General features: G+C 44.9%; 1 protein-coding gene across 1 annotated transcript; it reads right to left on the bottom strand.

Moving 5' to 3' along the window:
* Window positions 1-2,465: 2,465 nt before the first annotated feature.
* On the bottom strand, window positions 2,466-2,966 carry LOC138350497 (uncharacterized). Its single transcript, XM_069301517.1, has one exon. The coding sequence runs from the start codon at window positions 2,964-2,966 to the stop codon at window positions 2,466-2,468; it is 501 nt and encodes a 166-aa protein (XP_069157618.1).
* Between the last annotated feature and the right edge of the window lie 20,233 nt (window positions 2,967-23,199).

Below are 23,199 nucleotides of genomic sequence, written 5' to 3' on the forward strand. Positions count from 1 at the left end.
TCCTTGAGGGTCTCTTCTCAGACTAGTCTCACCTGGTCCTGCTCCACGTTGATCGTTGGAATCTCCTCAATGATTTAACACTTTAAGGGACTCCTCGGGTCCTCATCACATTTATAGTTTGTGACTTATAGGCAACTCGGTGTTGAAGACACTTAGAGCTGAAGGCTTGTGTACTATTGGCAGTATTCAGAAGTGGTTCAACGGAAACACCGCATAAAGCTTAACAGTAGTTTATTTACTAACTTAACCACTAATACACCGGGTGCTTGATTTACTTTATATTGGCGTCAGCAAAGCTATGGTTGTATTAGCGAGACTCTTGACGTCTGGCTAAACGACTCGTATCCACTCGTGGAGAAACACCTAACTTAACACAGTTGACAGCCAATTATTAACACGGCAACCTAACTGCCGGTATGCAAAGGGATCACAAGAGTTCCAACCGGATACTCGGTAATGATGATATGCAATAAATCAACAACTACACTGTCAATGGGACAGGCAATAACATGAACAATAATATCACACACAATAACTAAATGTGTGGTGTATGTGAAGCTCACATTCACAGACTAGTGAAATGCCGTGATACCACACAGATAAACACGCATTCACCGTCGACTCACCTATGACCTGTGACAGGTATGAGAAGGTGAGAACTGTGGTTGATCCCTCAGATCAACACAGACACAATAAAACAATGACAAAATCTTGTACTTACAGATAGGTACCTTTTCCTTACTCACTCACTCACTCAGGCACATTTATACAAGCACTCGTAGGTGGCCTGACAGCTGGTTTCGCTCATAGACACGGAGGGTACTTGCAGTAGGGCGGGCTGTATGCTTAACAGACAGACACACGCGCACCCACTGGCACTGGCGATGAGCAAGGTGGTGACGTCATGTAGTAGTGAGGGCGGCGGCGGGCGCTCGAGGCATAGAGGTACAGAGGTACTAGCTACACGCTCTGGACCGAGTGCAGGCTGGCTACTGCAGGTTATGTGGTACCATGCACTACACTGTACACTGTGGTACAGGTACACTGTGGTAAAGTTACACACAGATTACTTAGGTGGCGACACTGCCTTAGTTCACTCTAAGTCACTCACAACGATCTTTGTCACCAGGGGTTACCTGATACCAGTCTGTTTCGCTCTGGAGATTTGTCACTTTAGTCTTCTGAACAATATATTCACACTCGTAATTCTGGGCGAGTGTGGGGTATATCGCAAAGACGCTGAGTTAACTTGACGGTGTTCAGTCTATTGGCCGGTAGACAGAACAGGACACGTCCGCTATGTAATGGGTCCCTCACGTGAATGCTTTTTCCTGAGGCTCAGAGCATCTTGTGGGGCACAACACAAAAAGAGTTACAATTTTACCAATAGCATTGCAGCAAATGGGCGGGAACCAATCATATTGAACGTTCGATGATCAGTAGGAGAGGTGACGTCATGAACACGTCACGACCACGTTATAGCTGTTATTGTCCATCGCGCCGGTTGACCCCAGAGGTCAGACGCTGCTAACGTCTCCCCTCTCTCACGCGGGCACCAGCCATGTACTCACTGACCCTTTGGTGGCAAGTATGCTTAACTCCCTGTATCTACTTCCTGCCTGGACATACGGCGGCCTCCATATTATGAAAGTGTTCCTGGTTAAGTGGGCATTCTGGAGATACCCAACATGCCGGGTCACTATCCAGGGTTAACAGAAATAGGACCTTGTGCACAAGATCGGTGCACTGTGCACAGCAATGAGCCATTCCAGTCAGCTGTGGGAGAATCTTGAGAGACACTCTCTCACAACACCTCCCAACAAAGATCGAGCCCACATAGTGGCGCTCGTTCAGACCTCACACCGCTGACGCACGTGCACAGTGCTGAGTGCATGTGGCATGGCCGGGTCAAGCAGACCCTGTTTTCTATACAGCTAGGCGAGGCGGGTCCTCGTCTAGACTATTTCCTTCTGTTAAGTGAGGAATTTCTTCAGTCACCGGGTCACATGTGGCTATCTGTTCAGGTCTTGAGCAGGCACTGTGGTCTGACGGAGCTTCAGCTCTGGGTCGGCTCAACGCCTAGAAACCTTGAGTGGCGCTAGTCTGTCCACTGCCTCTCTCCACCTGTGTCATGCCTGAAACATCAGAGACACACTGGGAACCAGTGTTCGGTGATTCGTGTTGCATTTCCTCGCTCATGTCTCCCTCGTTCGACGTCTCGTTAATCACCCCTGACCTACTCAACTACTCAGCACCTACTGCTGAGAGCAGTGGGTTGTCGATGTCGAGGCCCGTGGTCTTCTCCTGTTCTTACATCTTACATGCTTCTTCGGCTTAGTGGAAACATCTACAGGAGGGTCCTTGTAGCGTTTGAGCATGTTGACGTGGTACTTCTTCCTGGCACCATCGACGTCGAGCACATAATTTAACGAGTGCGAGCACTCCACTACCATGAATGGGCCCTTCTACTGCAGCAAGAGCTTGTTCTTGCTGGTGGGAAGTAACAAAAGTACCTTGTCACCTACAATGAACTTGCGTTCTTTTGCTTTTTTGTCGTATGTTTGCTTCTGGTACTCCTTTGCTTTTGCTAGCTCTTCTCGGGCCAGCTGACAGGTGTTCTCCAGCCGTTCCCGTAGATCGATGACGTACTCGTACGTCGTCTTGGTTATAGGGGTACAGTCATTGCCTTCCCACAAGTTCCTCAGTACCTGCAGAGGGCCTTTAACTGTGCGACCGTACAAAAGCTCGAAGGGTGAGAACCCTGTGCTAGCCTGTGGCACCTCCCTGTAGGCAAACAACAAAGGGTTGATATACCTGGGCCACTCCCGAGGCTGTTCGATGCACATTCCCTTCAACATCTTCTTGAGAATACCATTGAAGCGTTCTACCAAACCGTTTCCCATAGCATGATACGGCGTGGTGAGGGATGCTCTCGCTGTGAGCAGACGTCTGACATCATTTACCATCATCTCGCTGGTAAACTGTGTCCCTCAGTCGGTATGGATCCACTCAGGTATACCAAGGCGACTGAAAAAACGTACCAAGGCTTCCGCTACCGTTGACTTCCGCTACCGAGCTTGTATCCGCGCACTGGTCTTTGCGTGACCCATATGACCTCCCATCAAAGCTTCATGACCTAAACGGAACACAGCCAGTCTATGCTCATGTGGGACAACGAGTTGGTCCCAAGTGTCGTGGGGCGTCTCAACTCTGCGCACCAGTTTCCCATTATGGTGCAAGTACCAGTACTTGCGTTCCTGGTGTTGGAAAACCCTTTTCTCCTCAGCATACCTACGTATCTGGGCTAGTGTTGGGTCGCTCCCTTGGGCAGCAATAAACTCCTTTGCAGACACTCCCTGAATGTCTCGTAATTTCAAAGGTTTTTCTGAGCGAGTCGGCTTGTTGCTCTCTGACCTCGTAGTGACAGCTGCCACGAGCGAGTTACCTGTTAATGGAGTTGCTGTCGCTTCAACCAGGGGTTTTGCTTCTCTCTCCATAACTTCACAGCTTGCTTTCTCTCCCTTATTCTTCAGCTGGGTGAGTGTGTGGTCACTTCCTGTGACGTTATCCGTGACTCCAGCTGACTGAGGACGGCTGCACCCAGTTGAGTCAGCGTTCTCACTCTCCCCCGTTTTCTTCGAGGGTGGACTCGGGCAATCAGAGATTCCTGGAACATTTCCCAATAACAATCCATATATAGCACGTTCCTGTTGAACGGCGCGGATTTTACCTTTGATGTAAGGTGTGTCGACCCACACATACCCCTCCATCATCTCTTTAGTATAGCCATTTCGGAATTTGACATATATATGTCTACCTGTCTCAGATGCTGGCTTTACTAGGCATTTTCTAACCATGTGAGTAGTGGCGCATTTGTCACGGAAGATTGTCGCCGATTTTCCGTTAACATTTCCGTCCACCACCTCAAGGGTCCAAGCTAGTGGATCTTTTCCGACGTTGGGATGTATCTTACCACTTGAGCTCACACCTGCTATGTAACCTGACTTCGGTTTTACCTTGCAATCAGCTGCACGATGACCTGGCTTACCACAGGTGTAGCACTTGTGCACATGCTTGTTGGAGGAGTTTCCCTGCTCCCCCGACACACCAGTCTTAGGCTTAGCTCCCTCGCCCATACCTGTAGCATGATGCTTCTCGTGCGGCTTCACCCCTTTCACCTGTCTCCTGGCCCCAGCCCACAGATCACCTTGCTTGGCCATAGACAGATTTGACACAGTTTCTTGCTCTTTGAGCTTGACACGCGGAGACGATTCGCATGCTTCTAAGAACTGTTCACGAATCATCAGTTGATAGAACTCCATGCTCCCAGGAGCAGTCTCCATGAGTTCACAGTAACGGTTTAGACTCGATTCTAACCGCTGTAACTTTAACACATATGTCTCTCCTTTTTGCGATTGAGCTCTACGGAAATTCTCTAGCATCCGGTCTGCAGTGATGCCAAAACCGTTCAGCAGCGCTGTTGTCAATGCCTCGTAATCTCCGCGCTGGTGCGGACCCAGACTGTGGTAGATAGTTAGTGCCCTACCCTTTAACAATGCACTAAGAGCGAGTGCCCACTTTGATCTTTCCCACCCGCAATCAGCGGCGTGACCTTCGAAACGCTTGATGTATACATCCATCGAGTCGTCCCTTTCATCAAAGTTAGCTAGTTTAGGTAGTTTGACAGTCTTACCTTGTTCAACGTTAGTCTCTGTTGAACGACCACTTGTCTGGTCATCCTGCCTCGCTTGTAACTGCATGCGAGCTATGCGTTCAGTACTTTCTTGGTTCTGCTGATCAGTCCAGCGTTTGTTTTCTCTCTCTTGCTGATCAGTCCACAGTTTACTTTCTCTGTCCTGCTGATCAGTCCACAGTTTACTTTCTCTGTCCTGCTGATCAGTCCAGAGTTTCATAGCTTGCTCAGCTACTTTATTCCCTTCGAATCCCAACTCCCTAACTTGGTTACGGTATTCCTCTAAGGTGAATAATTGCGAGCCTGTGGTACCTACTCTTTGAGTTGGTGTCGTCCACAAGGACCTTTTGGGCTGAGATTCTTCCCCATAGAATCCCCCCAACGGAGTATTTAAAGGGCTAGATTCCAGTGTGACTCCGTTTTCTTCCGCAGCGCGCGTGATTCTGGTGACATCATTCTCGGTGACGTCACCCACTGGGGTCTCACCCCCAGTAGCCTCATCCAGTGTGATGAGACTCGTGCACGCCACCTCAGTACTACCCTGCATGTGTGCTGTAGCATCACCTCTTCCACGGCCCTCAAATGTTGTTCCACTCGTTCCTTACACTCTTGCTCAGTAAGAGTGTCGTAGTCGTCAGGTCTACGAGCGGTCAAGGCCAGGTGAAGATGCAGGTAGCGCTGTTTGTACTCTTCACACTCAGACATACTGGTGGTGTGTGTACCTAACAGGGTGTTAAACATCTTCTGAATACTGCTCGTCACTTTTTTTATTTTCAGGGAAAATTTAAGTGCGAAATTTTACTGTACAACCTAGCTCATAGGTTCCAACTAAGCCAATCACGTTGGGCGCCAGATGTGGGGTGTTTCTTTTTTTGCTTTCACGACTACAATGCGTACGTCGCCAATGTACATGTGGCAGACGCTTCACGAAGATGTCGGAATTAGCAGAATAGAAAATACGAGAGCAACCGTACAGGGCCTGGGAGCAAGGTCGAGTTAGAGTCCTTGAGGGTCTCTTCTCAGACTAGCCTCACCTGGTCCTGCTCCACGTTGATCGTTGGATTGACCTCAATGATTTAACACTTTAAGGGACTCCTAGGGTCCTCATCACATTTATAGTTTAGTGAATTAAGCAACTCGGTGTTGAAGACACTAGAGCTGAAGGCTTGTGTACTATTGGCAGTATTCAGAAGTGGTTCAACGGAAACACCGCATAAAGCTTAACAGTAGTTTATTTACTAACTTAACCACTAATACACCGGGTGCTTGATTTACTTTATATTGGCGTCAGCAAAGCTATGGTTGTATTAGCGAGACTCTTGACGTCTGGCTAAACGACTCGTATCCACTCGTGGAGAAACACCTAACTTAACACAGTTGACAGCCAATCATTAACACGGCAACCTAACTGCCGGTATGCAAAGGGATCACAAGAGTTCCAACCGGATACTCGGTAATGATGATATGCAATAAATCAACAACTACACTGTCAATGGGACAGGCAATAACATGAACAATAATATCACACACAATAACTAAATGTGTGGTGTATGTGAAGCTCACATTCACAGACTAGTGAAATGCCGTGATACCACACAGATAAACACGCATTCACCGTCGACTCACCTATGACCTGTGACAGGTATGAGAAGGTGAGAACTGTGGTTGATCCCTCAGATCAACACAGACACAATAAAACAATGACAAAATCTTGTACTTACAGATAGGTACCTTTCCTTACTCACTCACTCACTCACTCAGGCACATTTATACAAGCACTCGTAGGTGGCCTGACAGCTGGTATCGCTCGTAGACACGGAGGGTACTTGCAGTAGGGCGGGCTGTATGCTTAACAGACAGACACACGCGCACCCACTGGCACTGGCGATGAGCAAGGTGGTGACGTCACGTAGTAGTGTGAGGGCGGCGGCGGGCGCTCGAGGCACAGAAGTACGGAGGTACTGGGGTACTGAGGTGCACGCTCGGGACGAGTGGCGGCTGTGGTACCATGCAGGTACACTTGTGGTAAAGTCACACACAGGTTACTAGGCGGCGGCACTGCCTTAGTTCACTCTAAGTCACTCACAACGATCTTTGTCACCAGGGGTTACCTGATATCAGTCTGTTTCGCTCTGGAGATTTGTCACTTTAGGCTTCTGATGATATTCACACCTATGATTCTGGGCGAGTGTATCGTATAATCTTCAGGCGCTGAGTTAACTTGACGGTGAGGAATAGACGGTGTTCAGTCTATTGGCCGGTAGAACAGAACACGTCCACTTTGCTAGAGATCCCTCACAAGAATGCCTGAAGCTCAGGGCGTCTTGTGACATACACAAGGGGATTACAATTTGACCAATGGCATTGCAGCAAATGAGCGGGAACCAATCATATTAGCTCGTTCGATGAGCAGTAGCAGGAGTGACGTCATGAACACGTCACGACCACGTCATAGCTGTTATTGTCCATCGCGCCGGTTGACCCCAGAGGTCAGACGCTGCTAACGTCTCCCCTCTCTCACGTGGGCACCAGCCATGTACTCACTGACCCTTTGGTGGCAAGTATGCTTAACTCCCTGTATCTACTTCCTGCCTGGACATACGGCGGCCTCCATATTATGAAAGTGTTCCTGGTTAAGTGGGCATTCTGGAGATACCCAACATGCCGGGTCACTATCCAGGGTTAACAGAAATAGGACCTTGTGCACAAGATCGGTGCACTGTGCACAGCAATGAGCCATTCCAGTCAGCTGAGGGAGAATCTTGAGAGACACTCTCTCACAACATAACACCATTGGATACCAAGAAACTTACCTTCAGATTACACAGCAAAGCAGCAATAGTCAATCTCACAAATGCACTTCACAATGTAAACTTGGAATCTGAATTCAATAATACACAGGATATAAATTCATTAGTCAACACCTTTTCCAAAACTGTATAGCCTCTACAACAGTCATTGTCCTCTCCTCACCAAGTAAATAACTGCCAAAAGATTAAACAACCCCTTGCTCACGAGTGACATACTCAAAGCAATCATCATGAAACATGAATATGAAAATGACATAGTATTGGCCTAGTTATAAAATACATAGTTAATAAAATTAATTAATTAAGAGATACTCATTAATGCTTACCAGTATAACAGGAAGAACGAAACATTCCTATTATGGGCGTAGATTCAAAGAAGCAAAAGGAAACATGAAAAGCATATTAAGTCAATCAAGGATCAAAACAACAATCACATAACACGCAGATAAAACTCTCCAAGGATGGTTACACACCTGCAACAGACTTAGAAATGACAACTGAATTTAATAGCTTCTTTCCATCTGTTGGTGCTCACCTCGCCAAAAAAAATCCCTCAGACACATGTTACTACATATCTTACCGTTAGCTATCCTAACTATCTTTTCCTTTTACCAGTCAGCTCGGCAGATGTTATGTCTATCATTTACTCACTAAAATCAAAGCTGGGAACACTAGTGAAATACCATCTATGGTTTACACGAGTGCCGTTCATGCACTTGCCCCACCCATAGCTCTGATATTCAACAAATCTCTAGAATGTCATACTTTACCTGATATCCCTAAAAAAGCACGAGTAACTCTATATCTGGAATTATATTTGTTTGATATAATCTACAAGAGGAATTATATCTACTTGATATAATCAACACGAGTAATTATATCTGCTTGGTATAATCTACACAGCCCTTGACAAAAATGAGTTCCCAGTTGGGTTCTTCATTGACCTGAGAAAGGCCTTTAGTACTGTTAACTATAACTACCTCTTACTTAAACTTCTCCATTATGGAATCTGAGGTCTTGCCCTGAACTATATTCTCCTATCTTGGAGACAGACACCAATATGTTGCCATCAATGATATAACCTCCCCCACTCAATCATTATCTGTAGGAGTGCCTCAGGGCAGCATTCTAGGACCTCTCCTACTTCTTATATACACCAATGATTTGCCTAATGTCTCTAACATTCTTAAACCTATGCTATTTGCTGACGATACTATCTTTTTCTACTCAGACCCCAACCCAAACACACTAGATAATGTTGTAAACAACGAATGAAAAAAGTCCACTCATGGATGTTAACTAACTAACTCGCACTAAACTTGAAAAATACTTACTACATTTTATTTGGAAGCAAATCATTAAAACTAATTCAACTTCAGGTAGACAAAGTTAACATCAGCCATAAAAATTATGGAAAGTTCCTTGGCCTATACATAGATAAGAGACTTAACTTCAGCACCCACATACAACACATAGCCAAAAAAGGCTCAAAAACTTTACTCTCTAAAATAAGATATTATGTTTCCCACTCTGTTCTCCTTTAATTATACTACTCGATAATCTATCCCTATCTTACATACGGTATCTGTGCATGGGATTAAATTACTGCAAATTATTTCAAGCCCATCATCACCCAGTAAAAAATAATGCTATCAGAACAATATCTAACTCTATTTTCAGACAACACACAGCCCCTCGTTTTAAATCCCTAAACATGCTGAACATTCATTCAATCCACACATTCTCTTGTCCTATTTACATGTACAAAACCTTGTTCTTAAATGCAAACCCTGTTCTGAAACTCTTCCTGGACAGATGTAATAGAACCCATAATCACCATACCAGAAATAAATATCTCATTGATATACTCAGAGTATTAATGCTTAGTATTAATACAAATAATAGAACATAACTAAACCTGTGTAAACACTCTATGCAAATAAAGAGACCTAGTGTTATGAACCCGACTACATCATCGGAGTATGGAGTAGCGACGTCAGCTCCATCTGTGAGTCAGCTCTCTAACCCCACAGTATCTGCTGTCATATGGACGACGCCTTCTAGTGGAGACAATCTGATTCCTGCAAATGGCTCAAGATTCCTGCCTTTGTTAACAAGTGAGGTAGTAGTGAGTGACCTCTGGTGATGTGGCGATTCAAGACCAGTGCCATCTGTTGGAGCTAAAAGCAAAATGTCAATGCCCGAGTGTGTATGTTGCTTCCTGGTTTCTCCAGTACCTATAACTGATGACGTGTCTGTATCCACAGAGGTGACGTGGGGCAGCAGTGGTACTGAGGATGGCCCTGGGTAGCCTAAACTCTCCCAACTTAGTCCCGCCTGAAGGCTAAGTGAGCCGCCGCCGATCAGGAATAGTGTAGTTTCTGCTAGGGGAGTAGTAGCGGAAGAATTCAGCGTATCCTGGGATTGGCTACGGGGAAGAGACGACCGACAGTGAGGTGCCTGTCGAGGAGCATTACTAGCCCGTCGCTAGAGGCTTCTGCAATGGGTGCGATAACCCTGTATTTGTCTGTGTAGAGGCCCCAATCAGCGCTTGGCTGAGGTTCTCTGCCAGCACTTAGCTGGAAAGTGGTTGTGGGCAGAGAGGCCGCTCGTGAGACTGCCGGTAGGCTGGGCCACGGCAAGAGGTAGACTCGCTAGTGTTTCCAGTACTGTGGCCAGTAAGGTTGGGAATGGTACTGTGTGTTGTGGAAACACGAATATTGACGAAGGCTGCATTGTGTTAGCGTCGTAGAGTGCTCAGTGTGAGACACCTGTATATACATCTATGTGTAGTAATATTTTATTTTAATGTTTTTATTTAAGGTGATGGGAATATATTGATAAAGGAATCAGTTGTGTTAATCCCCCCTTTTTTTATGTATTGCATTACCTAGTCTACTTCATGAAAGCCACTACCGACTTGGGGCCGGATACTATCACTTAGGTTCATCCATCAAGAACCCGGTTACGACCCAAAGAGGCCGTAACACCTAGTCTATGGAACTCACTCCCCAACGAAATAAAAGCTGTCCAGCCTATGCCTTATTCAAAAGTAAAAGCAAAATGTACTTAGTTTCATCCTCGTAGTTTCCTACCTAGAGCTTTAAACTCGCCCTGTATCTTGTGCTACCCACCTCCACCAATGCTTAAGACATTCACCTTCACCATTGTAATCACTGCTAATAACTTATATCATAGTTGTTAGGCTGAACATAACTTATATCATAGTTGTTAGGTTGAACATAACTTATATCATAGTTGTTAGGCTGAACATAACTTATATCATAGTTGTTAGGTTGAACATAACTTATATCATAGTTGTTAGGTTGAACATAACTTATATCATAGTTGTTAGGTTGAACATAACTTATATCATAGTTGTTAGGTTGAACATAACTTATATCATAGTTGTTAGGTTGAACATAACTTATATCATAGTTGTTAGGTTGAACATAACTTATATCATAGTTGTTAGGTTGAACATAACTTATATCATAGTTGTTAGGCTGAACATAACTTATATCATAGTTGTTAGGTTGAACATAACTTATATCATAGTTGTTAGGTTGAACATAACTTATATCATAGTTGTTAGGTTGAACATAACTTATATCATAGTTGTTAGGTTGAACATAACTTATATCATAGTTGTTAGGTTGAACATAACTTATATCATAGTTGTTAGGTTGAACATAACTTATATCATAGTAGTTAGGTTGAACATAACTTATATCATAGTTGTTAGGTTGAACATAACTTATATCATAGTTGTTAGGTTGAACATAACTTATATCATAGTTGTTAGGTTGAACATAACTTATATCATAGTTGTTAGGTTGAACATAACTTATATCACAGTTGGTAGGTTGAACATAACTTATATCATAGTTGTTAGGTTGAACATAACTTATATCTTAGTTGTTAGGTTGAACATAACTTATATCATAGTTGTTAGGTTGAACATAACTTATATCATAGTTGTTAGGCTGAACATAACTTATATCATAGTTATGTTTTTTACAATGTGTGTAATAATATTCTTAAAACTTTGCGACAAATACTAACTTAATTATCTTTAAGATTAAAGATCTGCCCGAAACGCTCTCCGCGTTAGTGACTTTACAACAATGTAGAAACATCAATACTATTTACTCTCATAAACCCAATGTACATTTTCTATATATATATATATATATATATATATATATATATATATATATATATATATATATATATATATATATATATATATATATATATATATATATATAAATTAAGTTCCTGACACAGATCACACAGGTGCTTCCCGCCAAACACACACCGAAACTACGACGTTCGTATAACGTTCGAACAAGTTTTAACACCTCCTAACCAGTTATAACAACCAATATAGCAAGTTGTAACAACGTTCTAATACGTCATAAACACGTTAAGCCAAGATGTAACAACTTTATTACAAGTTGTAACAAGCGGAAAATAGACACAGTTACGGTTTGTGTTTCCAGGGTTACCTGTCAGTGCTAACCTGTCAGTGCTTACCTGAGAGTGCTTACCTGAGAGTGCTTACCTGTCTGTGTTTACCTGTGAGTGCTTACCTGTCAGTGCTTACCTGGCAGTGCTTACCTGTCAGTTCTTACCTGTCTGTGCTCACCTGAGAGTGCTTACCTGTCAGTGCTTACCTGAGTAGTGCTTACCTGAGTAGTGCTTACCTGAGTAGTGCTTACCTGATAGTACTTACCTAGTGGTGCTTACCTACAGTTCCCGTTGGTGTATGTCTCACACAAGGCGACCGTTGGTGTATGTCTCACACAAGGTGACCGTTGGTGTATGTCTTACACAAGGTGACCGTTGGTGTATGTCTCACACAAGGTGACCGTTGGTGTATGTCTCACACAAGGTGACCGTTGGTGTATGTCTCACACAAGGTGACCGTTGGTGTATGTTTCACACAAGGTGACCGTTGGTGTATGTCTCACACAAGGTGACCGTTGGTGTATGTCTCACACAAGGTGACCGTTGGTGTATGTCTCACACAAGGGGACCGTTGGTGTATGTCTCACACAAGGTGACCGTTGGTGTATGTCTCACACAAGGTGACCGTTGGTGCATGTCTCACACAAGGGGACCGAGATCATGAGACACAAGCCGTCATATACAAACTTGCAACCCTCGCATGTGGTTGGATGTTTGGACCTGGGCCCCACAGCACAATTACACTGGTCACATTTATCATAACTTCCTGCCATCTCTGCTACATAGCTGGCGCTCTGGGAGGATACTCACCCAAAAGAATATATCTTACTTCTCTGTTTATATATATATTTTCTTTATTGTTTGTTGATTAATAATATTAGTACACGATAATATTCATGTTGCCCAGCACACTAATCCACTTAGCTATAAATACTGGGAAAGGCCTTGAGCCTGTAGTATAGCCTTCTATTCCTCCTTTAACTCTTTGAATGTCCCTGAATAGGGCCTAACAGATGGGTGGACAGTGCTTCGGAATCGTAGTCATAAGGTTCGGGGTTCGATCCCCGGTGGAGGCGGAAACAAATGGGCAGAGTTTCTTATACCCTGATGCCCCTGTTACCTAGCAGTAAATAGGTGTCTGGGAGTTAGACAGCTGCTGTGGGTTGCTTCCTAAGGGAGTATAACATAAAGGAGGCTTGGTCGAGGACCGGGCCGTGATGATGCTAAGCCCCGAAACCATCTCAAGTTAACCTCAAGATAGCCGCCAGCTATGTTTAGCACCACACTTGAATTCCAAAACGTAGGCCTCTTTCTACCACTCGAATATCACTTCTGCAACCCGTTCTCGCATTTGCTTATAGTCAATATCTTGCTTATGAATAAGTGCATATGTGACATACTAATTTATTGTGAATAATTGAGTTTACCTTGAAAAGCTGAATAGAAAACCACAACCTAAGATAACCTTCTTAGTATGTTAAGATATACAATTAGTACTGAACCTATACCTATACTGATATTACAGTTTTATAAAAATAATAAAACAAAATTAAAATATTTAAATAAATTTTAAAGTAACCTCGGATATAGTCAATTTTTTTTTATAAAATCTCTATTGTTTAATTAAACTGAGAAAAAGTTAGTCCGTTGAGAGGAAAAAATATGGCTTGGAATATATCACATATGTATTTATTTATAAGCGAAATAGTGACTATAAGCAATAAGTCATATAGGTGCTGTCGTGTGCGAGAGCAGGTTGATTTCTGATGATAATTTGTTGCTGTGTAGCAGGTTCGTTAGTTATGCTTTAGTCTGCCACTTAATATTTGTGTCGCGCCCTTAACACCCGGGAAATTGGAACTCTAACTAGGAGCTCTAGCACCCACCCCCTACCATCTCATCAGTATGATGCTTACATCAGTAGCATCATAATATGCTACTTAAGATGCATACTCACGTAAACCACAAAGAGGTCTACACTGCTACACTGAGGTGTGGAGGCAACCAGACTGGGACATGTCCACCAACTGATGTCCTCACTTACTCTGTTGATGTACCCTCGGCTTCCCTTGGATCACCGCCCAGTCTGACGTGCAGGACAGAACTACCTTCCGTCAATTGCTCCAGCCAAATGTCAACTCCCAAATCCACATCTGTCACATATGTCCTGTGGCCCTCCACACAACCAGCCCTTGTGCGCTTCCGGCCACCCTGTGTCTTTGAAGTACCGCCTTCCTTATAGCAGCCATAACTGGCGGATGATTCTTAGACGGTACCGACATTCTGGCGTCCCAGATGTCTCCACTAGCTTGCTTCCACACACACACACACATCCATTCATACACATAAGGTAGATATGTGATAGGGTAGTGTTATGATCCAAGGTAGCCGAAAAACGAGTCTCCCCTTGGAGAATTATTCTATCAAGCCTGACCTGACTAGAAGGTCCAGGAAATATAGAGGTGAAGATACAGATGTAAAATAGTTGGTTGGATATGATGAACAATTTGAGATTATGGGCAGTGAATAAGAAAATAGATAAATGACTGGTTAGGAGATGTGGATAATTTGCTGGAGGCGTGAGGCTCGCTTCTGGAGGGCTTTGAGTTCACTTCAGTGCCAGACATCGCAGGGGAAAGCCGTGCTCCGTTTGAGCTCCCGTCAGAAAGGAACCCCTAGAGATATATCTCCAAGAGAGGAGAAGTAAGCAGATGTTCCAGCTGTGGAATCGAGCTAGGAGCGTTGTGGTCTCAAGTCCTGGACGGCGAGGAGTGTTTATTAAGCCGTCCAGAGATGTTATCATGGGCCGTGGGAGCGCCCTGACCAGGCTCTGTCAGAGGGAGGAGCGCCCTCGACCAGACAATCTGTGGTAAGCACGATTTAAGCCAGTTCATAGTGATTACTTGTAGTTGGTCGTGTGCCCAGCGACAGTAGCAATGTTTATTGATAAGTTAGACATGTTTTGATAAGGCAGAAGGCCTAAAATAAGAGAGTGGAGAGGGAGGAACATCCTGTAGGATGGAGCGACGTCCGTCTCCTCTGAGCGCTGGCAGGTGACTGAGGGAGCCCAGCTCCTGACAGGGAGGATTCCTCCCAGAGTGAGGACCGCCGGGCGAGGTGGAGCATGGACCAGCCCAAAACGGGGGAGTCCACTCTCACAGTATGTAGAGAGCAGATAGATGTTGGAGGCAAACATATTGTGTGGTTATTTTTGTTTATGTGTTTAAGGGGAAACATTTTTATTGGAGTGTCAATGGGTTGCAGGTTTGTCTTTGGGGAAGAAGTTGCTGAGAACTTCGAAGCCAGCACAGAGGGAGTAGTTGATGAGACTCCAAGGTAGTGGAGGAGAGGACCTCGAGCTGTGAGGAGAAGCAGTGAAGAGGAGTGTCACGTGCTTCTGTAGAGGTGGTGAAGCACCATAGTTGCTCGAGGGAACCTCATGGTGTAGCAGCCAGGAGAGCTGTGGAGGAACCTAGTAGAAGTAGTGAAGCACCGTAGTTACTCAAGGAAAACTTCATGGTGTAGCAGCCTGGAGGAGCTGCAGAGGACCCTGGTAGATAAACCTGGAAGAACCTGATGAGATCAGGGTAGTGAACTTTCAGAGGTGGAAGGGAAGTTCTAAATGATTACGGTAGGGAGGTGATAGAGTGTTTGGTTGTCATTAGCGTGCAAGACGCAGTGAAAGGTGAGTGATTGTTTGCCATTCTTGTGCAGAGGAGATGTTTATACTGAAGTTTAGAGTTACAGTCGTAGGCTGGATTACCTACAGATGCAAGTGTTCTAGGACTGATAGGGTGATCGATTGATCATTGTTATATATCAAGGAACATTTATACTGATATATATGTGTTATTGCATTCATACACCAATTTTCCTTGCACATGTTTATAAATATATATTCTCATGCTGACAGTGCAACATTGTATTATAAGACTTGATCTACTTGAGGAGGTTGGTAGTATTAGGTGGTGAATCCGGAGATAGGATACCACTTGATAAGCAGATGATAGAGCTCTGATAGTGTTGGAGTGCAACCTGACTGAAATAGTATGGAGTGTAGGATTCATTATTATTATATGTGTGTAGGTATTGTGTATGTGCTTTGTCCAGTAAATGTATTCTAATTTGCTGGTGTTTGCCCTTGTCCTAGTGAGGCTTACCAGGAAGTAGTAAAGAAGGAGAGAGAGAGAGAGAGAGAGAAAGAACCAAGAACCACTGCTGTGGACAGGGTAGGACGGAAAACTAATAAGTCAAAGGGGATTGAGATCATATCACATAAGGAGAGAGTGGGGAGGCACAGCGGCTCGAGTGGGTGTGTGCACGTGACAACGAGGCTAAGTATTGGAGCCGCATCCCCTAAACGTGTGACGTTGAGCCCCTCTCCAAGAGCCAGAAGCGCCCAGGGTGATCTGGTAAAGTATAAGCACTCTACCGATTTGTGGGTTGAGTTGTCCAGAAAGAAGGATCAACGACGACAACACCACCAACCCACGCTACAACAGTAGATAAAGACAGGCTATTTAACACAAGGGGCACATGCACAAGGGGACACAGGCGGAAACTGTGTGCCCAGATGAGCCGCAGAGATATTAGAAAGAACGTTTTTAGTGTCAGAGTGGTTGACAAATAGAATGCATTAGGAAGTGATGTGATGGAGGCTGACTCCATACACAGTTTCACGTGTAGATGTGATAGAGCCCAATTGGCTCAGGAATCTGTACACCTGTTGATTGACGGTTGAGAGGCGGGACCAAAGAGCCAGAGCTCAACTCCCGCAAACACAACTAGGTGAGTACACACTTCCCTTGCCCAATACTCTGAGAGAGATTTTCGAATTTATTCACTCCTTCACTTTGGGTCACAACAATAGCCTTCTTAAAAATAAATCATGCCTAACAAACTGCTCCAGGTTTTGGAAATGGTAACAAGCAATTCAGACAAGGACTTCCAGTTCATGTAGTATACATAAACTTTGCTAAAGCTTTTGATAATGTACCACATGAAAGACTGACATGAAAAGTACAAGCACATGGAATATATTGTAGAATACTAGAATGGATCAAACAATGATTGAAACGAAGAAAGCAAAGTGTCGTCCTAAACGGAAATATCTCTGAGTGGAGAAATGTGGTGAGTGGAGTACCGCAAGGTTTCATTTTGGGACTAACCCTTTTTGTCATATACATCAATGACATAGAATAGAATATCACAAACCATATCATCAAAATTGAAGATGACGATAAGATTAATGGTAAAGTATGGAGTGAACATAATATTGAGGCCTTACACAGCGATCTACATGAACTCCACAAGTATCGGACGATTGACAAATGCTCTTTAATTTCCAAAAATGCAAATACCATGCATATGCGGCATAACATTGCACATCACAACTATCAAATAAGAAATATGTGGCAAAAATAAAAAAATAAAAGAGGGTTGTCAGGTCTATCAAGGGGGTGCTGAGAAGGGAGGCGGCATTTGCTGTTGTCCATTGGTTGACACGGATGAAGTGAATGTTGTTGAAAGCTCTGCTGTTTGAAGCCGTGAGTGTCTTTTCCATACTGCACCGATGAGGTCAGCCTGTTCTTGTGGGTCTTCTATTTTTCCCTGTTGTTCCTCGACATCTTCATCCAGGAATGTGTGTACGAGGCAGGTGAGGCTGGGGTTAGCCGATCCCAAGAGCTGTCTGATCTTATGCCAGAAGGCTCCTGGCTCCTTTTTGTACTGGTTGGCCTATCTCACAAGGGTTCCCCATATGTGGCTCTTATGAGTTAGCATTAGGTCTATGGTTTCCCTTCTGAGTGTTTGTAGGGACAACACTGGTGGCTGGCCAGTTTGGTAGTGGCTTTGACAGGCTCGTTGGTACTCCTTCATTTTACCTCTGATTTCTTGGGTCGGTTTATATTGGTGGTGGATCTTTCACATATGGCCTTAGTTGCAAGCTGGATGCTTTTGTGGATGGTATTTACTGTTTGGTCTATTGTTTGGGTGGGTAGGTTGTCAAACTCGATGATGGGGTCGTCAGTGAGGAAGGTATCATAGTCACCTGGGAGGTGTCACAAACTGGAAGGGGGTAGGTTAGAGGGTGGTGACCACATGTATGTGATCCGACCCCAAGTTCTTGCCTGGGGGTCACTCTGCTGTGGAACAGGTCACAGTCTCTGTTGGTCAGTACTATGTCAGGGGAGCCCCTCACAGTGCCAGTAAAGAATGTCTTGAAGTGGGGGCCTTCGAAGGAGAGGTCTCTGTTTTGCATTAAATTGAAGAGCTGTCTGCCCTTTAGGTCTGCTCTGGTAGGAGCGTTAAATAGGGCCTGGTGGTGGTGGGCATTCAGGTCTCCGGCAAATATAGTTGGGAGTGTCCTGTCGAGCAGCCTGTTGAGTGGGTTAGAGGGGAGGTAAGCGAGTCCTGGGGGGTAGGTATGCGATGCAGACGATTAGGGGGGGCCCTTTGAGGTGGTGAATTCTATTGCAAGGAAGTGGTCATCTTCTATGAGGATTTGGCGGTAGGAAAGCCTTCTCTTTATTTGGATTGCCACCCAGCTGTGCATCCCCCTGTTGACCTCCATAGTAGAATATCCCAAAGAGAGATGTGCTGGTCCTGTCTGCCCGCTGTTTCATTGAGTAAGATAATATCTGGGTTAAGTCTGGCTACCTCCAGGGTGAGGAGGTATCTGTTGTTGAAGTAGTGTCTGATATTCACTTGAAGAATGGTGATCCTCATTATTGGTTGTGAGTCGTATGTGTTTGTTTGGCTCGAGTGTCAGTGTTGTTAACTTCGGTTTGGCTTCTGATGTGTGTGTAGGTGGAGGATAGGTCTTTTGGACCAAGGATCATGTTCCTGGTTCCGGCCGGGGGTTGGATGAGATTTTCCTCATGTTGCTGTGCAATTGTGGGGTCTTTGTTGACGCTACTGTTCTCGATGTCCACGTCTGTAGTGTTAGAGTCACTCACAGATGGAGTATTAGGGGGGGCTGCTTGCCCTTACTCTGTCCTCAGGGAATGAGCTTCGGCTGCTAGAGTTGGCCCTGAGCCTCTTAGAACAGTGGTGTGTGGAACTGCGGTGTGTGAGGCGCTGATTGCGTCTAGGGTTTCTTATGTCAAGGGTACTTGTGAGGGCTTTGAGTATAATCCTGTCTGGGACTACTGTAGGAAGGGTGGACCTGGGTGTTTGCTAGTTTGTCGGGGTGGAGGGGCCGGGGTGATTCTGGGAGTTTGGTGTCTCTTGAGCGTTGGATGAGGCCTGGGGTTGGAGAGTATTTGGGTTGGAGTTGTTGGGTTGTGCTTAGGCCTGGCCGGCGGCTGTTGTGTTGTTAGGAGACAGGTAGGCCAGCGAGGCCTCGGGCATGTGGACAGGGGACAGGCCATTATCCATCCTGAGTGAGTTCCAGAAATCCAGGAGCTTCACTGGGTTGTTTGGAAATGTGATTTGGGCAAATTTTAGGAGTTTAGCTCCTAAGCTGGGATTAGGATTGGGGTTTGTTGCGAGGAGGTTAGATGTTGAGGCCTGTTGTGGATGGTTCTGGGTTTGCCCTGGTATAACTGTGGAGTTATTGAGGTGTTGGTTGCTTTGGTGTTTCCCTTGTTCGACCGACTGGGCCTGCAACCCTGGGAATTGGGCCTGTTGTTGGTTGGGGTTACCCCAGGCGTTTACTGGTGGAGGAGACGCAGGAATGGTGATTGCTGCTTGTTGACGGGCTGTTGTCACCGTTTCTTGTGCTTGCTTGATTGCATCCTGTCTATGAGGACACAAATAAGAGATAGCAATGTGTGCACCATTGCATTGTGCACACTTGGGTGTTGGGCTTGTGCATTCCCTGTAGTTGTGTTCCCCTGCCCACCTGCTGCGCTTGGGGATTTCAATGTTGCATGCACTAGAATAGTGGTCATACTGGAAGCATTGTTTGAGCTTGTGAAACCTCTGTAAGGTGATTTGGTCAGGGCCAGACTTGATGCCAAATGCAGAAAAGCCAAGGTGAAAACTGCTGCCAAGACTTGTGCTGCTTGCTCCTGTGAAGCCAGAGTTAGCTTCAGTACTGGTTGTTGTGGGACTGAGTTGTAAACTAGTGGGCCTGAATTATTTTAATATCCCTGTTTTTTTCTCCAGATTTCTGCAGATATCTCGTAAACTGAGTGATCCATGATGATGTCATGGATCCTATGTACAAAAATGGTGCGTTTGGCTTGGAAGTTGGCCGGGGGGTAGACTGTGATCCACCTTCTCCAATAGTTTGTTCAGACTGTCGGTCGAAAGGAGTTCTGGAAGGTCTGCATTGTGTACCAGCAAGATGGCTCCAGTTGTTATTTTGAACACATTTTTTGTAGGTAATCTGGGTGATCTCATGAATTACTTCAAGTAGTTGGGCTGGAGAACGAATCTGGCCAGATTCGTCAGTTAACCTGACTTTGGCCGCCATGACCTTGTGGGGGCCAGGAAGCCTAGTCTAATCTATACTAAGGTGAATGTTTGTGTTGTGTCTTGGTAGACTAAGTGGCTGATGGGTGTTAGTTCAGCCGAGGCCGCTAACTTCTGGTTGTTAGGCAACTAGAGATACTTGAACAGTTGGTAATTGAACCTATCGATAGCCTAAGCCAGTTACAAGGTTGATAAGACTCAAATATACAAGATGACAACGAAGAAGTTCAAGAAGTTACCTAGAAAAAAAGAGAGACATATATCTCGATTGAAATTAACAGAGGCAGGAAATGAATTAGATCAACACTGATGGAGCTGCTAACCGTACCAATAGCGGGGCTGGAGCAGCCTACACTAATTACAAATAATGCCTTCCAAGACGAAAATGAAGGAGAAGCCGGGATTGAGAAACAGGCCTCTCAACACAAGCAGAGCTCACTGTTATTGTTGTGGCACTAAGATGTCTTCAAGGGGAGCAGTGATATTCCCCGACTCAAGAGCAGCCCTGCAGCGACTCGGTAAAGGTCAGAAAGAAAAGGGGGATAAGATACTACTTTAACTCAAGAGAACGGTGAAAATGCCATCGAGCCAGGGAAGGTTGCTCAAGTTCTTGTGGGGTTCCTTTTCATGCTGGAATCTGTGGAATCGAACGAGCAGATGTGCTGACTGCCGAAAGTGCTGAAGGAGATCATAGGAGATCAGGAGATCATATCGATCATAGACCGCAGTGAAACGCTGCGCGTACTAGTGGCTTTACAAGATTGTAATTACTATACTATGTATCCTCACAATCCCAATGTACCTTCTTGTATATATATAAATAAATAAATAAATTTTGAATACTCCATCCCAAGGACCCTTTTTAGAAATCAGGGGCATCATCAAATAATATTACCATGACAAGGAAGAAGAGGTCAGTGAATTATTTTTTTTGGAGTAAAGAGGAAGGAGAGGCATAGGTGAAGGGAAGTATAGAAGTGGGAAATACAGTGAGAGGTATGAAAGCAGGCGGACTGTCCGCCTTGCTGACACGATGTGTGGGTGTTGGCAGCTAAGCTAAGCTGGCTCCCTCTTGTCAGGGAGCTGTGAGTGTGTGAGAGGTTCTTCACATGTGTTTCACCATATATACATGTCTATAGATGAATATTGTGTAGCATTCATATATACACACTCCGATGCTTCCACACATGTTGTTCTGTTTAAGGCTCTTCATTTTATTATTATTATTATTTATCGAGTTGTTCATACATGAACATATATACATACATATACTATATATACATATACATATACATATATATGTACAGTTGTATACATATACAGTTGTATACACATATGTGAATAGTTGTGTACATATGCACAACTATACACATGTACACATACATACACACATACATACTCAATTTTTCAATTATGGGGGAAGGATATCTGGTCAGTATTTCATCTGGGAATTATGTATTGTGGGGCGGGGTTTTCATCTAGTGAATCGAGGCTCTTGGGCCACCAGCTGTGGGAGCGGGGCGTCTCATCTTGGAGTAATCTTTCTAACATTGGGTCCTCTAGCATTTCGATGGTGTTCCACACCCTGATGGCTTGGTGCTGCAGTCTGATGTTTAGTGGCTGTATGTTCAGGAGTTCATGGAGCTCCTGGATTGTTGTTTAGTTGCCCGATCAAACCTTCACAAGAATTTCAAGAACCCAATTTTGGCTACCACTCGGGAAATATCGTTTGGAATGGCGAAAAACAAGAGGTAGAAACAGTTTAGAAAGACAGCCTTATTCACATCTTAATTCTATGATTAGTAGGTTGTGCATTGTGTATTGTGTGAGTGTGTGTGTGGAGTGTTGTTGTACAGGCAGGGAGAGAAGGAGGAGGTGGTGGAGGGGGGAAGGATGAGGATGGGTTTATTTGGACATCATTTTGCAGTAAGGTCAGGTTAAGTCTCGTCTTCTGTATACAGCGCTGCTGTATAGTGTAGAATACTTATCTCTGAAAGTATTACATGTAATACAGGCCCAGAGGAATCTTCAACGACGTTCCTTACTCTCATAATTTTATAATTTCATCACGAAATTCATAAACCGTTTTGTCTTTTAAGGCAATCAGAAATCCTTTGATTGTAAAACATTTGTTTTGTCTTAAATCCTGTTGATAATATGATGGTTAGAGCACTAGTTCTTGGTCTGGTCTGGGACAGGCAGCCATCTCTGGGACACCCAGCATCTTGCCACAGGGTATCCCAGCCATCTCTGGGGCACCCAGCACCTTGCCACAGAGTATCCCAGCCATCTCTGGGACACCCAGCATCTTGCCACAGAGTATCCCAGCCATCTCTGGGGCACCCAGCATCTTGCCACAGAGTATCCCAGCCATCTCTGGGACACCCAGCATCTTGCCACAGAGTATCCCAGCCATCTCTGGGGCACCCAGCATCTTGCCACAGAGTATCCCAGCCACCTCTGGGACACCCAGCATCTTGCCACAGAGTATCCCAACCATCTCTGGGGCACCTAGCATCTTGCCACAGAGTATCCCAGCCATCTCTGGGGCACCCAGCATCTTGCCACAGAGTATCCCAGCCATCTCTGGGACACCCAGCAACTTGCCACAGAGTATCCCAGCCACCTCTGGGACACCCAGCATCTTGCCACAGAGTATCCCAGCCATCTCTGGGGCACCCAGCATCTTGCCACAGAGTATCCCAGCCATCTCTGGGACACCCAGCATCTTGCCACAGAGTATCCCAGCCATCTCTGGGGCACCCAGCATCTTGCCACAGAGTATCCCAGCCATCTCTGGGACAC

The sequence above is a fragment of the Procambarus clarkii genome, chromosome 46 (assembly GCF_040958095.1).
Source record: "Procambarus clarkii isolate CNS0578487 chromosome 46, FALCON_Pclarkii_2.0, whole genome shotgun sequence".
Lineage (NCBI taxonomy): Eukaryota > Metazoa > Arthropoda > Malacostraca > Decapoda > Cambaridae > Procambarus > Procambarus clarkii.

What these genes read in the sequence shown, in the direction of transcription:
- LOC138350497 (XM_069301517.1), bottom strand. Translation starts at nt 2,966, where the DNA reads ATGGTAAATGATGTCAGACGTCTGCTCACAGCGAGAGCATCCCTCACC.